This window comes from Neolamprologus multifasciatus, chromosome 20 (assembly GCF_963576455.1).
Source record: "Neolamprologus multifasciatus chromosome 20, fNeoMul1.2, whole genome shotgun sequence".
NCBI classification, from domain to species: domain Eukaryota; kingdom Metazoa; phylum Chordata; class Actinopteri; order Cichliformes; family Cichlidae; genus Neolamprologus; species Neolamprologus multifasciatus.
This window is the reverse complement of record NC_140458.1, coordinates 26,698,304-26,714,108: the sequence shown is the minus strand read 5'-3', so window position 1 is coordinate 26,714,108 and position 15,805 is coordinate 26,698,304. Positions and strand designations below refer to the sequence as shown.

Genomic DNA, 15,805 nt, shown 5'->3' with positions numbered 1-15,805 from the left:
GACTCGTCTAATTAGAAGACAACAAAAATACAACCACAACCATTCCCTTACAACACACTGCTTTTGTTTGTGCTGTTAACAAAGCTCTAAAACAAACTGCATCCAAAAGCATGCAAATTAGTCTTGTTCTGCCTCCCCCCTTTCTCTTTATGCAACAATCACAAAACAGCATTTAGGCATGTTATCAGAAACGAATTCCACTTTTTTTAAACACAGATGTCGAGTGTACATTATGACAGCTGAAGGGACCATGCTGATTGGTTACAGTGCACCTGTCTGGTTCAGCAATCTAAAAGCAAGCTCTGGGGAGGGGGAATATCAAATATGACACTAAAGTAGGAGACAACAAGCTTATATATGTGTGTGAAAAAGAGAAAGAAACACCCACATGGCACCGGTGTGCTCATCACTCAGAAAAGTCCCTCTTCTGTGACTCTGGAAATGGAGTATAATTTAACTTGGGGGCCATTTCATTGTTCCCTTTAAGCTTCTTAGCTTTAAAATATTCATATTTCAGACGAGGGAGGAAGAAATCTGTGACGGCAGCAGACGGAGGCAAGAGGGAGAAGAAAGAGGATAGCGAGCAAGATAGGTAGAGAGAGAGAGAGAGAGAGAGAGAGAGAAACTGATGGTGTGAGGAAAAAGAACAATGAAATGAAAGAGAAACTTGGAGGAGGGGTGTGAGGAGATGGATAGGGAGAACAGAAAGCAGCACTTTAACTGATGTTCTCTTATAAACAACTTTCTCTCTGTCTGTCTTTTATTTTCTCTCTGAAACACTTCATGGTAGATCTGTCCAACAAAAGACAAAGCCATTTCGCTGTCATCTTCCCCGCCACTGGTTTCCGTGAAGAAAAGAGGCGAGAGCAGACAGACTGTGTAGGAAAAGACAATCATAATTATAATCTGGATGTCACAGAAAGCAATTATTTACAGATATCCTGTCACACTTGTGCTGACAACTGCCAGGAAAGCCAAATGCATGATTTTGTTAGATAGGGTAATGTAAAGACAATTTGGTGTTTATAGTAGAAAATTGTAATGGTAAACTGTACTGAGACAGAAGGATACTTCTGTTCCCAAGATGATATAACCACACAGTAACTTTAGCAATACTATACACAATAAATACAGTAGTAGTCAAAATGTGAATGGTTGAAATTTTGACTATGACTGTGCAGTTTACCCATATGGGAGAAAGACCCTTGCGCAATACCAATTCCAATTGGCTGGAGGATTTCAGCCTACAGCAGCTTCCCAGAACAAGAATCAGTCAACATCACGATGGACACATCCAACCATTGGTCTCAGACACGAAGAGCTGGATAAAATCAAAATCTGGCCCAATCCACTCAAACTTTCTGAACAAGGTAACAAAATACTTCCATTGATCAATCTGTAACATACTTCTTTGCAACCCAGATGCTCCTTGCAAGCAACATAGCGTCTGTGCTGAGTAGACACACAAATCTACAAACAAGCATGGGTCAAAACTGCATTTTAAACAACATTAAAAGGTCAAAGAACAAGATACAGATTGGCTGGACTGACTACAACAAAGCTTCTTGTCCCAGATCCATAGATGTAGAAGAGTCTACCATAGATAGGATCCACGTTTCAGGTTGTCAAGAGATGTCGGAGCTGCTCACCTAATATCAGGGTTTAGGATGCACGTGCATGTGGCTGAAATACCATACAGGAACATATGTGCCAAAAAAGTCCCCAAGACTCAAAAGTGGTTGAAAATGGCTGAGCTAACTTCTTGTGGGACTTCAGGTTCGAAAGTAATAAGCAGGTGCAGTGCTGGCTTAGCAACCATACACAGCTTGACAATACGAATAAGAGAAATTATGATAGATGTAGCAGTTCCAGGTGACAGCAACATAAGAGTGAGACCAGGCAATACTAGGAGGTGAAGGATGAACTGGAACAGATGTGAATGTTGAATTTTAAACCAACAGGTTTGAACCCAGAGCTCTCTTGCCATGAGGTGATAGTTCTAGCTATTGCTGCACTGTGCTTTCTAAAAAACAAACAAAGAGAAACACTTCAGGACAAGGTAACTAGTGTTTATTTAATCAGGACTTCTTTGTTAGAAATGAGGCAAATGTAGTTTACTGTGTTTTTTTTCTTTCACTTGCACCACTGTATACAGGAATTTAGTCTTCCATAATTTTGTTTGGTAATTATTAATTGTTTTGCTTGTCACTGTGCATGCATGGTGCACGAGATTGACTTCCATGTGATGTTGACTTCTCTGTGTGAGTACATCTTAGTCTTGGCACTCAAAAACAGCAAACAGTAATTGATTAGAGCCTTAGCCTAAGTGATCCAGCTGGAGGACAGTTATGCAAGAGCTGAGTCGGTTGAAAACAGACTATACATGCAGTGTTGCCTTAGTGAGCCACCAAATCTTAAAATAATACAAAAGAAATCTTATTAAAACATACTGTAGACGCTAGGTCCACAAGCTGATTATTCATCATGAAAACTCGGCACATTAATTCATTTTTACCTGCATCTTATGTGCTTTTTAGTTGCCCGTATATGTGTAACAGCAAGGCTTTCTCTCGTCACAAAATAGAGCACTTGTAATAAGCGGATAGTTTTTTGTTTGTTTCTTTTGTTAGAGGATAGTGAGAAATAAAGGAGTCACTTGAGGTTATCAAAAGAGCTTTAATCTTCCATCCCCATCACCAAAAGAAAAATATGGTATAGAGCTGTGCACATATTGGATAATGTAAGTGAGCGAATGAGCAACGATAACAAGAGGAGCGTAGATAGTAAACATGAAAGCAGAGACAGAGATGGAGTCAGCAGGCGCAGAGATGTAACACGAGGAGAAAAACAGCAGCGAGCAGTGATGTATGTGGGCCGTACAGTTATCCAAGCGGGCTGGGCTGTTACTCCTGCTCCTGTTTCTGCTGTTGCTGTTTTAAAAGAAAAAACCCAAAGCTGAATTGATATGCTAATTTGATTGAGAAGGTGTGGGTGGATATGGAGAAGGCTTTAAGCAGCGAGGGGGACAGAAAGAGAAAATGACAACGAAAAGAGAAGGGAAAAAAAGGAGAGTGGGAGTAGCAGATGTGATGGAGAAAGAGAGAAAAGATTGAACTGGAAAGAAAAAATGGGAAAGAGTGGGAGGAGAGGCAGGTTCAGCGTCGCGTTGCACTTCGGGGTAACAGAGTTTACAGTCAGTCACTGAACAGCTGTCAGTCAGCTGCGTATTAACTGCAGCTGATACAGGGTGGCAAAGCCATTTCTGCCAGCACTTGTTTGTTAAACAAAAGGAAACTACATAACTGAAAAAATAAGAATAGTACACACTATTATTTGAATGATGGCTTTCACATATTTTGTTAATGATAAAATACTTAATTAAAATACTAATAGAGCTAGCAAATTATTGGTTAATAGGATAAGTAAACAAGGCTGCTGATGAAACTTTCATGTTATAAATCAATTTCAACTAAGAAACAAAGTCCCCAACACTGTTACATAGACATAAAATATAATGTAAAAAATAAAATACTAATATTTATTGATTATAAGTGTAATATATGTTTACTTTTTTTCTTCACCGATTCTTAGATACAACCAGGATCAGATGGTGCAATAAGGACAGTTGTCATTCAGGAAAGGAGGCTTCATGTTGGAGTCCACAATGGCTGGTGCTTCCTTGAGAAGCCACAAGTGGTAGTACTGGATGCCTTTCCCTCAGGAGTCAGAGGACGAGCAGGCAGCCCTTCCAAACAGAGCGCTCTGAGTAAGGACAGGTGAGCAGGAGGAACTCTTTAAGTAAAGCTTTAATTCTACACCATAAAAGAGCAGAGATGAGCACAAACCTTTCCAGGAGTGATAATGTTTACGGTATTTCCTCAGCCTCTCCAGATGCCTTTCCTTTTGCTGATGGGCAAGTGATTCGAAGTTTATCTTGCCATGTCAGCACAAGCTGTATTTTTGAAAAAGCTTGGCTGGTATGAATATTATTTGTCTGTATTACTGGTTCAGAGATGCCTAGAAAAAGTTCAATATGCAGACTTTCTTCCTTCCTGGTGTTTCATAAGATATGCAGTATATATAATGTATTTGGTGTGTGTTAATGTTATTATACAATACAATACATGCATTATATAATGCATGCATTATATAAATAAAATTACGCTGAATTGAATTGAATGCACTGATAAGCACGGCAACATCACAAGGCCTCGATGCCCAATGGAAGATGACAGTGGTGGCTGATTGCAGGATCTTCTGTAGCAAAGAAAAAACCCTTCAGAACAGCCAGCCAAGAGAAGAATCAACACACATTAAGAGGTCGGTGTGCAAATGAGGACAGATTTATTAGCCCCTCTATTAAAATTTCATTTTTTAAAAAGTGTTTCCAAAGTGCTGTTAAACAGAGCAAGGAATTTTTAACCCAGCCTTTCTAAACAACCTTGTTTGAATTTGGATGCTTAGATTATTTTACTTTGCACACAGAAATAAAATAGATGGTCTTCCAGATCTTGGTCTTAAACTAATCCCACAGATTTTCTGTGGTATTCAAGTCAGGCTTTGTGCAGGCCAGTCAGTAACATTCACTTTGATTTTCTGGAGGTAGTTCTTCACCAGGAGCAACGCATGTTCTGAGTTGTGCAGGAAGAAAAAGTGACTGCCAAACCCAGTTTTGCTGCTGACTGCATGAGGTATCTTCCACCTTGATGAGATCTGAAATTCCGGACTGAAGCATCCCCACAGCATAATACCCCCACCACTGTGTTTCAATGTGGGGGTGGCATTTTTTGGGTTGTACGCCTCTCGCTCATTTCTCGAAACATAAGCAGCACCTCTGTGGCCAAAGTGTTAGTCTCGTCTCACCAAAGGGTGTACCTCCAGTATACATAATCGTTCTGAGGTTGGCGTGCTAAAGTCTGGCTTGAAGGTGTCTCTTCTGCAGAAGCTTTTCTTGGTCTACAACCTCACAGTCCATTCCTGTGCAGGGTTCTAGTGATCGTCTTCTTTGAGAGGACAATCTCGACTTGGGAATAGGGCCGCCACAAACGATTATTTTGATAGTCGACTAGTCACCGATTATTTTTGCGATTAGTCGACTAATCAGATCATGCGTCCATTGAGAGTAAAACCTACAGCTTATTGCACCAGCATGCATCTGCTCTTATATAACTATCACTAGCTTACAGCTTTAAGTGTTTTAGGTATGTGCTAACTAAAAATAAAGTTAATTTTTAATGAAATTTGCAGATTGTTTCGGTGGAGTTTAATAAACTCAGCCGTCTGCTCCTTGCTATCTAAAATATAACGTTATAATATAACTGCTTGACGTTTATTCAGATGTGTAAAAACTATAACTTTAATCTCAGCCAGACTGATTTACTCAGGAACAAATAAAATACTGAAAAAAGCCAAACAATAACATTTTAAGTTATCTAAGTGACTTATATCATGTTTAGCCTGAGTAGCGAAAGACGGCGGTGGGTTTGAAAATGATGTGCCGGGAGTCCGGTTTTTGAAAATATGAGGTGTCTTGATAAACTGAGCAGATATTTGAGGTTTACACAGCTACATTCTCGCCTGAAAATATGTTAAACGTTTATTTTGTGACCCAGAAAGAATAATAAGAGTAATATTAAAACTAACTAGCTGCCGCCATTGTTGGAAACTAAGCAGGGCCGCGCTATGAATTCTGGGACACAGCTTCTTCTTCTTCAGGGTTTAACGGTTGGCCATCTCCTGTTTCAGTCCGTTATTACACTCTTAAATCCTACTACTTAGTCCTGCGTCTTTTGGGATCTTACAAAGCTTCAAACGACACGTCAACTATTAAATTGGTTGTTGATGATTTTGATAGTTGACGTAATCATGACTAGTCGACTAATCGTGGCAGCCCCACTTGGGAAAGTCATTCACGCGTCTCTGCAGTTGTTCTGGGGTCTGTAGAAACATCTCTGACTAGTTTTCTTTCCAGAGTCTTTGAAATCTTTCCCTTTCTATCTCTGCCAGGCTTGTTCTGAGCTGTGTGGCTTTCTTTGAATTTCTTGATGTTAGTTCTCATTCCACTTCTTGACACTTTGTGAACATCAACAATTCTTTTTCTTAAGTCTAAAGTGATTTCTTTAGTTTTTGAAATGATGCTTGTGACGGCTCAAACCCTCACTGAAGTTTTTATACTGTGTTTAAATTGGAATATAACCCTCAGTTTTAACTTGATTTTACAAGTCCTGAGCATTGCATGACTCAATAAAAAAGGTCATTTTTTCAGGGAGCTAAGAATATTTACCCTGGTAGTTTTTGTTTTTTCTGTAGTGAAAATCTCTATCTGTGTTAAAAAGCATTTGAGAGGTTTTTGACAAAAACTTTAAATTTCAAGGGGGGAATTATCCTTATCTGTATATAATCCAAGAGTTAAATACAGTAAACAGAAGAAAAGAAGGGAAAATAAAGACTGTCCTATCTAGAGCTGAATTTTCTGCTAAGATTCACTCAAATGCATCAGTGTTCATTGCAAGACACTTCATTTTACAGATGGACAACTCAAAACATACTCCGAATGGCTGTAATTCCACAGTTGTTAATCCATTACTTTGTGAAATCTTTGCTGAAAGTCAGCACTTCAGCTGCATTTTGATCTTGGTTTTCCAAATGTATTGCAGTGCCAAACTGAGCCAAAAATGATAAAAATTATATCCTTTCCAAAAATATCTGTACCAAACTGTAATGTCACACTCCTGCTTGCCTGCTTGCTGGATAAACAAGAACTTTTAACACTGTGAAAAAAAGAAGTGCATATTAAATCAACACAATAGTCATAATGTGGAATGGTCATGTCTCGATGTACATTATGTTTAAAACTTTCTGTGTGGCTTTGTAAAATATTTGCTGACCTTACCCATAACAAATTCTCTTTTTCATAAGGGCTCCCATTTGCTAACCCAAGCTTAGACCCATAATTTAAACACTGTACCAAAGCATACAAGATTCATACCTCATAAAACAGTCATGAAGTACATTCAAATGTACTACATTCGGTGTTAAAGTGGTTAAGCCAGTGTAAGGTCACGAGCACCTGGCTTAAATCATGAAAATAAAACAGGAGAGAGAGAACTCCCAAGTGAATTTCACCACTACAATACAGATAAATTGCAATCAAAATGATATTATCCAGACAGATGGATTTATTTATGTATCTACAATAGGAGTGTCAAACATAACGCCCAGAGACAAGAAATGGCCTGGTAAAGAATCCAACTCAGCTCACTGGACAATTCTGTAGATTTCTGTAAATTAACAAAAACTTTATATTTTGAACTACCAGAACTTTTTCTCCAGTTTTAGTTTTACTGGCCTGTATGTCGCCCACAATGTAAAATGAATCCTTGATCTACAATGTCCAGTCCTTAGAACCGCTATTCACAATTGGTGAAATTGAATAAAAACAAAAAAATAAATTAATAATAAAGATATTTTGTGGTTTTTTTAAACTAATGAATGTAATTAATTAATTAATTAATTAAAAAATATGAATAATTTTTGAGGTAGTTTACAATAGGTACACCAACTGTAACAAGACCCCACAGCAACTTGTTAGCTAAGTACTGTAATTTCATTTGAGTGTAACAAAGATATTTTCTCTGGAGTGAGGAATAGTTTGAGATTTGACTGTTCTGGTAGCTGTGGCAAAAATACTAACAACTGAATCTCAGTCATACAACAAAATAAAAATAATGAAACTGAGTATTGTGACGTGTTACTTATTTCGATTTTGTAAAGTTTATGTCGTATGTGGAGTTTTATTTGTATGCTCTAGCTTTGTCCCTTCTGTGAAGGGAGTGAAGAAATATGTTTGTGTTAACAATACTTTCTGGAAATAACACATTCTGTCGATGGACAGTGACAGCAGAAGCTACTGCTTACACTTTCACAACGGTTTTCCACACCTCTCTGTCAGCGTGTGCACTTTCATTGAAGATGAGCTTGTCGGGATGATTAGGAGAAATATTTTTCTACGGTTTCATGAAATAATGATAAACAGGACTTTTGAGCTAAGGATCAAATAAGTCTGTCAAATGTGAGAAGGAAATTAAAGCAAATATGCCAAAATATGCTGTAAAGCTCAGGCGATAACACGCATACACACACACATAAAAGAAGTGAAAGATGTTCTCCTTCTCACTGGGCATTTCAATAAAAAATGTGTTTGCTACTTCACATTCAAGAGTAGCTGATGTTGATGATGATGTGGATGATTATATGAGTGGGTTATTAGTATGAAAAGTAATAACATACTAACCAGCGATCTGTCCTTAATTATGGTTTAAATATGAATAACAATAATCAGTATCCAAAAATTAAAATCTTTTGCACTTTCCTGAATAAAGTTCTTGTAAATGCAGTGATGTAAGACTACAGCACCAATGTAGTGAATAATTACTTTGTTTGAATTGTTTTGGTGCTGCCAGGAAAAGCTGGCAGTCTGTCTTGGTTATGTTATGCCTGATAGTTTCAGACAGCAGAGAGAGAGGGAAAAAAAGGACTCTAGAGAGTCCATGAAGCGAAAAAGGAAAAGGCTCTCGGCCCCACCTCGTGACACGCTAGCGCTCCACAGTATGCTCCCGCCTATGGTGTATGCAAACAGTGAATGACGAATACCAAGAGTGCTGTTCCATTTCTCACACAAGAGGCCGGTGCTTGCCAAGGAACATTTAGCAAATCCTCACAGACATTGATTTTGAATCATTTTAATAGAAAATGCGGCTTTATTAACAGAAATAATGGGACCTGTGCATTTCAGTGACATTTAGTCACTGCTTTGCTAACAGCTTTGCATCGTTTGCACTTTACTGCATGTGTGTGTCTCTTTGTTTCTTTTTCAGCTCAACATCTTCCCAGCCTCAGATCCTGGGCCTTCGCAGCAGCCTAGAGCTTAGACTGACCAATCATCAGGCTCTGGCAATCATCTTTCAGCTAGAGTATGTCTTCTCTACTCCAATAGGCCGAGAGACTATGGTAAGAGAAATGCAAAAGTACATGGATTTTGTTAATCAACATTCTAGCCAAAAATGAACTCAGGAGCAATCAGAAACACTCAAACAAGTCCACACAACATTGTCTCAGCTCCACTCTGGCTTTGTTGTTTCACCATCTCCTTTGTGTTCTTTGAGTGTCACACCTTTTCCCCATCGTCTCCCAGAGGAAATCACTGAAAGCAATGTGGCCTGTGTGAAAGAAGTATGGATGGTAAGATTATAGTGTGAGCTGATGTAAGTTTCCAAAGACATGCAGGCTTGTAGGTTGTATCATAAAGATTTGACCAGATTCAACTATACATCAAATTTTGGTGTTTCATTAGAACAACCTCCCATCTTTTTTCAAATTTTATTACAGCTTCTATTTAAGTTTCATAAATCAATTTAATAAAAAAAGATAACAACATGCTGAACATGTTTCTTTAAACATGCATTAATGTGTAGTTTTCTGCTTTATTTTTCAGCTTAGACAAGTGTGCACTCTTTTCCTGCTAAAGTGCACACAAAGCTGAGGTTGAAACGTAAAGCTGTCAGATCTTGAAAAGAATCCCATTGCTCTTGGCTGCTTTGGTGGTATAAGTCATTTTATTATTAACTAAAATAAGTTATCAATTGCATCACTGAAATTCAGTCCACCCAAGGAACATTTTGGGGGGTTGTTCAAAGGCTCTTTGAGAAATCCGGCAAGTTCCAGATTATTGTATTTTTTACCATTACAGTGTGGTGTACTTTTTATTAGGATTCTGTACTTTTATAAATACTTTGTTTCTTTTCATTAATATGTTTTTATAGTCACTATGGTGTGCCAAATTGAGACAAATAAATTAATAAATAAATAAATATTGGTCGAGCTACTCTCTCTGTTAAGTCAATTAATGTCTCAGAAAATCTAAACTCCTCACATCCGTGGGAGCCCAAAATATCCAGCAGCATAAATACCTCATCAGAAGTGTGCCTGGATATTTTTCCTTCCAGTCGATTCTCCAAAAAATAATGACACTGTGCATAAAAACAGAATTCAGTGATTTGCAAATATAAGTTTAGTATAACATTCCTCAATGCAAAACTGTTAAACAGAAAAGTGTAGTTAAAAATGGGGATTTCATTGTCTTATTGTTTTATGTCTTGCTTTAAACTTCTGCACAATCTGCTTTTTCAACTTTTTAACTCAACAAAAATTATGTTTTCTTTTACATAAATATGTCAATCAAAGGTTTTTGAAGGGGCTCATTAAATGTTGTTGCCTAAAATAACGTCACATTAACAAAGCAAAGTCTTGACTAGTGTTGTAGCTACATTTTAGGTAGTTCTACAAAAATCAAGCTCAAAATGCAAGTCTGCTTAGAGAATTCCTTTTAATTCTCTCTGTTTCAAATATATTATCTTAGATATTACTTATCACAACTAAAGTCTGGCCAATTAATTATCAACCAATTAACTATCTGCCTGAAATTTTACCAGATGATCAAAGTTAGTTAGTAAAAGTTGTTTTTGTTTGTTAATTTTGACTGCTTAAAAATAAAAGTAATAACAGCAATTTCATTAATGTTGTCAGTTAATTGATTATAATATCTAAAGTCCTGTCAGTGTTACATCTGTTTATATTGGCAGCAGGCAAAGCTACAGAGTCGACATGTCCCCAAGGGAAGTAAATTCCAAATTCAAACCACTTAACAACCTCAAATGGCTTAAAAAAATCACAAAAGGACTGTGGTAATTATGTGCGTGGGAGAGCCTTCAACACTTAATGCATGCCAAGGCTGGGCTCTTACTGTGTGACTGCGCATTGTCCCTTACACAAGCATGGGTCACCAGATCGACAATTAAAAACAGCAGGAAAAACAACCAGCCATGGTTGGCACGTACCACATTTGCGTTCATGTATTAATTCACCCAGTCTTACCTTTGCATCCACTTGACAGTGTATTGTAAATTGACAGATTCTCCCTTTTCTTTCTTTCTTTCTTTCTTTCTTTTCTTTCTTTTTTTTTGTTTTTTTGTTTTTTTACCATGGACAAGAGTGATAATTTCCTGTTGAGACATAATGGTTGTTGGGTTGTGGAAAGGCTACTGTTTATATGGAATAGTTTTCTAGCACATGAAAGCATTATTATAACACTAGTATCTCATAGGTGACTTTTAGAATTTAAAAAAAGAAATTGTGACAAAATGATACAGAGAGCCGTCCTAGTGACTCTGAGCAGTTTAACAGCATGAAATTCTAACGATTACCATTCTCTTTAAACAAACTGTTGGGCTAATTGAAACTTTGACATAGTGATGGTGCTAGATATAAGCCAGTGGATGAGCAGAGCCATTCTTGTTTATACTTAGAAGGGTGCTTATGTCTGTATGAAACTGTATTATAGCCTATCAACAGTGTGGAATATCTCACTTAAATTCACAACTGGCTGTTAGCAGTTGATTAAATGTCACCAAAGTGCAACTGACCTATAGCTAGAGTGGCTAAAAGTTACACAATTGTATGTGTATTTAGGTGAGAAAGTAGAAATAGGGGGTGAATAGAGAGAATTTTCAGGACGCTCTACCTATTGTTGCATCTCTTTTTAAGTTTAGTCTTTGTGTAGAGCAGATATGGCCATAGCTATAGGCTTGTTGACTTTAAAAAGTCAAGACTTTTCATTTTGTTTCATAAAAAAAAACAGTCAAAAGTGAAATGATATCATATTTACATAATTGCACCCTTTACTTATTACTAGATTAAACACGTCTGGATTGAGTTTCACAGCTCATGACGTTACATGTGTCGCACACCTTTCTTTTCTTAGGTTTCTTCCTTTCATCATAACAGATTTGAAAGGAAGCATTGGTGAAAAATTGTGATATAGCCTTAAAATTATATCATGATACTTCAATTAAATGTATAGTAGTGATATTTATGATTATATAGAAAAACAAACACTGAAAAATGTTTTATTGATACTTGCAGGTGGCTTTAAGTAAATGAGGTAAATTTCTTTTTCCATCCTTATTTTGAAATGAGCTACTTTTATTTGATGACACACTACCTAATTTGAGGTGTGAATCTATTGAAACAAGGTGCCAGTAGCTGTATTATGCCTGTAACATGCTTTTACACTTGAGTTTAACAATAACTAAAGTTAAAGTCACCTAGAGTAACCTTTCCACCATGTAACCGCCTCTCATATGGCGTGCAGCTAGCAATGCTCAGTTGAGTCATTTGTTTACATTTGGTTTGCACATCACCAGCTGCTAGCATCCCGGTTGTACTTGGATCAGTTTGACACAACAGGTAATGTTTACTCTGTGTACAAGTTTGTGAAGCACGGTTGAGTCACAGATGTGAACATGAAGGTGGTCATAATTGGACTCTGGTAGGAAGCAATGAAGGCAAATAAACGTGAAATTAAAATCATTTTTTGTTTTTTTGGAGTTGGAGTAACTGAACTTTTTCCCACTGTCAGGGTTACATTAATGTTATAAATTTACTGAAGTGGTTCATGGTCCCAGTAATATGATGTGTGTGTTTTTGATGACCCCATTCCCAATGTGCCACAATTTGCTTTGAGCACATTTGTGCTCACTAAAGTATGTACTGTATAAATTTGTAAATATGTGTCATGAGGTTTGCCATTAAATCTACCAGCCTTTGTTCAAAACATCAGATTTACACAATATTTCTTACTCTGATAGACATATTGCCATTAAACATGTCAAACTTTCAAGCTCCTAGTGGATTTTTGTGTTTATATTAAAAAAAAAAAAAAAAACTTCATCCAAATTTAGAAATTCTAATAAACTTGATAGAACCATCAAATTGTCATCTACATCCCCCCAGAATAGCAAGGGAGGGTGACAAAAACTACCTTCTGCCACACTCTACTTCACCACCTTCACCTTCTTTGGCATAAATGTTTGAATGTTTGATGAGGTGAGAGATATTTAGTGGGTGGAGGGTAATTTTTGTCTCTGTGTGTGGGAGAGGAGTGCGTGTCTGTGTATCTGCGTCCTGATGTGTGCATATGTTATTTGTGAATGTTAATGCACAGGCTGCTCCTTCTTGGGTGTTGACTGATAAGGATTTGATGCGTGCTGCCTCCTGAAGAAATCTCACCCAGCCGCCCACTGCATCTTGCACAGTCCTGCCATACTATCAACTGACTGCTACGCCCTCACACTCTATATCTCTGGCTACCAAGAACAGTGTGATGGGACACGATACAGGTCCCTTGACTGTGTCGCAACTGTCAACTATGTGGTGCTTTCGAGGTGTTATAGCTGTATTGAGCCAGGGTGTATCTTCAATGCAGACAGCTTTTCACTGTCAACAAGACTTCACACTATTCTATTCTATTCTATTTTATTTATATAGCGCCAAATCACAACAAAAGTCGCCTCAAGGCGCTTCATAGGTACAGAGAAAAACCCAACAATCATATGACCGCCTATGAGCAAGCACTTTGGCGACAGTGGGAAGGAAAAACTCCCTTTTAACAGGAAGAAACCTCTGGCAGAACCAGGCTCAGGGAGGGGCGGGGCCATCTGCTGCGACCGGTTGGGGTGAAAGAAGGAAGACAGGATAAAGACATGCTGTGGAAGAGAGACAGAGGTTAATAACAGATATGATTCAATGCAGAGAGGTCTATTAACACATAGTGAGTGAGAAAGGTGACTGGAAAGGAAAAACTCAATGCATCATGGGAATCCCTGGCAGCCTACGCCTATTGCAGCATAACTAAAGGAGGATTCAGGGTCACCTGGTCCAGCCCTAACTATATGCTTTAGCAAAAAGGAAAGTTTTAAGCCTAATCTTGAAAGTAGAGATAGTGTCTGTCTCCCAAATCCAAACTGGAAGCTGGTTCCACAGAAGAGGAGCCTGAAAACTGAAGGCTCTCCCTCCCATTCTACTTTTAAATACTTTAGGAACAACAAGTAGGCCTGCAGTGCGAGAGCGAAGTGCTCTAATAGGGTGATATGATACTACAAGGTCATTAAGATAAGATGGGGCCTGATTATTTAAGACCTTACTTGACACCACTTGAGAACAACAAATGTGAGGGTTCATGTGTGATTGCTTCCACAACCTCTTGTAAGATTTTTCAAGCACTAGTATAACTCTGGTGGTGTTTGAAAATCAGTGGCTTCTGTTAGTGTGTGTGTACTCACACATAAGGACACACTGCAGGCCGTGTTGAGAGATGCCAGGCTTTTGGCTAATGGTATTTAGGGAATCACCTTGCTGGTCAAAGAATGCTATTTGTAAACCTGTGTTATCATTGAGATTTTTTTATACTTTTTCTAACAAAGCCCTTAAGTTCAAAATTGTTCTTTGCTGAGGTGTCTGTTACGTGTAGATAAAAGACTGGATCATCTCTTGAATTAGGTGCCTTTTCTATGCTTGAGTGATTCATAGGTCAGTGGTAAGTGGCTTAATAAGCAAACACAAAAAAGCAATAATCTCTCAAAATGGTCAGGTACAAGCACTGGATTGAAAATGGGTGTTAAAGCAGCTAAAAAATGACAAGAAAGTTTGTTTCAAAATATAAAGACAGGTTTTTTTCACCGCACTGTGAAAACTGAGATGCTAAATTTAAGTATACATATTAGTTATACAATATATTAGATGGTATATTATATGTATTAGAATAAAAAAGTCCATCTGTTTAATAGAATTATAGGATAACTGAGTACTGTAGGAAAGATGTCATAAACTTGTTAATAAACTGAAGTATATTGCAGTGTTTTTGCAGAATAACGTTCATCGATTCATCAATAACAATAATACAGTAGCTTTGTTGTAAAGTTTGGGGGCAGTGGGTGTTACATTCCTGAAGCGCTCTGTTTGTTGCATGTGTGGATTTGTCTTTTGAGTTATGTATGGACATCCTGCTACTTCCTTTGAATCCGATCTTTTAATGCCTATGCTGACACTAGATGGTGCTGTGTAGTGCAGCTTGAAAGAGTTTCATCCGCTACAGAGCTGTGCTTGCATGGCAGCAACATGCCAGTCTGCCTTACTGTTTTTTCCCTTTGATTAAATAAAATTATATCTTTTGATGCATTCTGAGGGGGATGAGGTGGGTGAAAACTGTAAAACAATTTTGTTGAAATCCCTTCTCTTGCAAGACATTACCGCTGCAATACAGAGGCAATCACCTGGTGCTCTGAGACTGCCTACATGTCTCATCCTTGCTGTGTTGAAAGCCAGTCTGCTTCTCACAGTAAGACAAAGAACAAGGATGGCCTCCTTTTTTACAAAAATTGCATTACCCTTATCGCCTTTGGTTATGAAGAAAGAACATCATGCAGTGTCGTCACTTATCCTCTTTGGTATTTTTGATTTTGGCTATGATCGGGCGCCTTTTTTCTCTCTCTCTCTATTTTTTGCCTGCTCTCCCACTGCCATGCACTCTCTCTCTCTCTCTCTCTCTCTCTCTGAGAGCCTTTGAGCACCCTTTTTTATGCTCCTTAGCAGTCAGAGGGATGGAGATAACGATTTAAATGAAGGAGGCTGGGGAAAGGAGAGGAACTGGGAATTTGTCTGATAGGCTGTTCTCAGAGGATATCTGGGGTCAATGAACTTCAAATAATCAACTTTTCTTTGCGACCACACACACACACTGTGCCCACAGTCCTTTTACCTGCTTGCTCTGTGTTTTGCTATTTCATTCTCTCTTATCCTTTTGACACCATTGTACTGTACTGCCTGACACACCGCAAAGTGCCTGTACTTTGATTGAGTGAACACAGGGGAACTGTGTCCTTCTATGTCCATTTTAACACACTTCTCCATA

The 15,805-nt window shown here is 38.0% G+C and overlaps 1 protein-coding gene across 2 annotated transcripts in view; it reads left to right on the top strand.

The window, feature by feature from the left end:
* The window catches only part of nphp4 (nephronophthisis 4), a 186,114-nt gene that overhangs the window by 54,792 nt on the left and 115,517 nt on the right, over nucleotides 1-15,805 (top strand). For both annotated transcript variants that reach the window (XM_085146678.1, XM_085146677.1), the window contains exons 7-8: nucleotides 3,592-3,776; nucleotides 8,877-9,009. In XM_085146678.1, coding sequence (XP_085002804.1) covers nucleotides 3,592-3,776; nucleotides 8,877-9,009 — 318 coding nt within the window. The remainder of the gene's footprint in view (nucleotides 1-3,591; nucleotides 3,777-8,876; nucleotides 9,010-15,805) is intronic.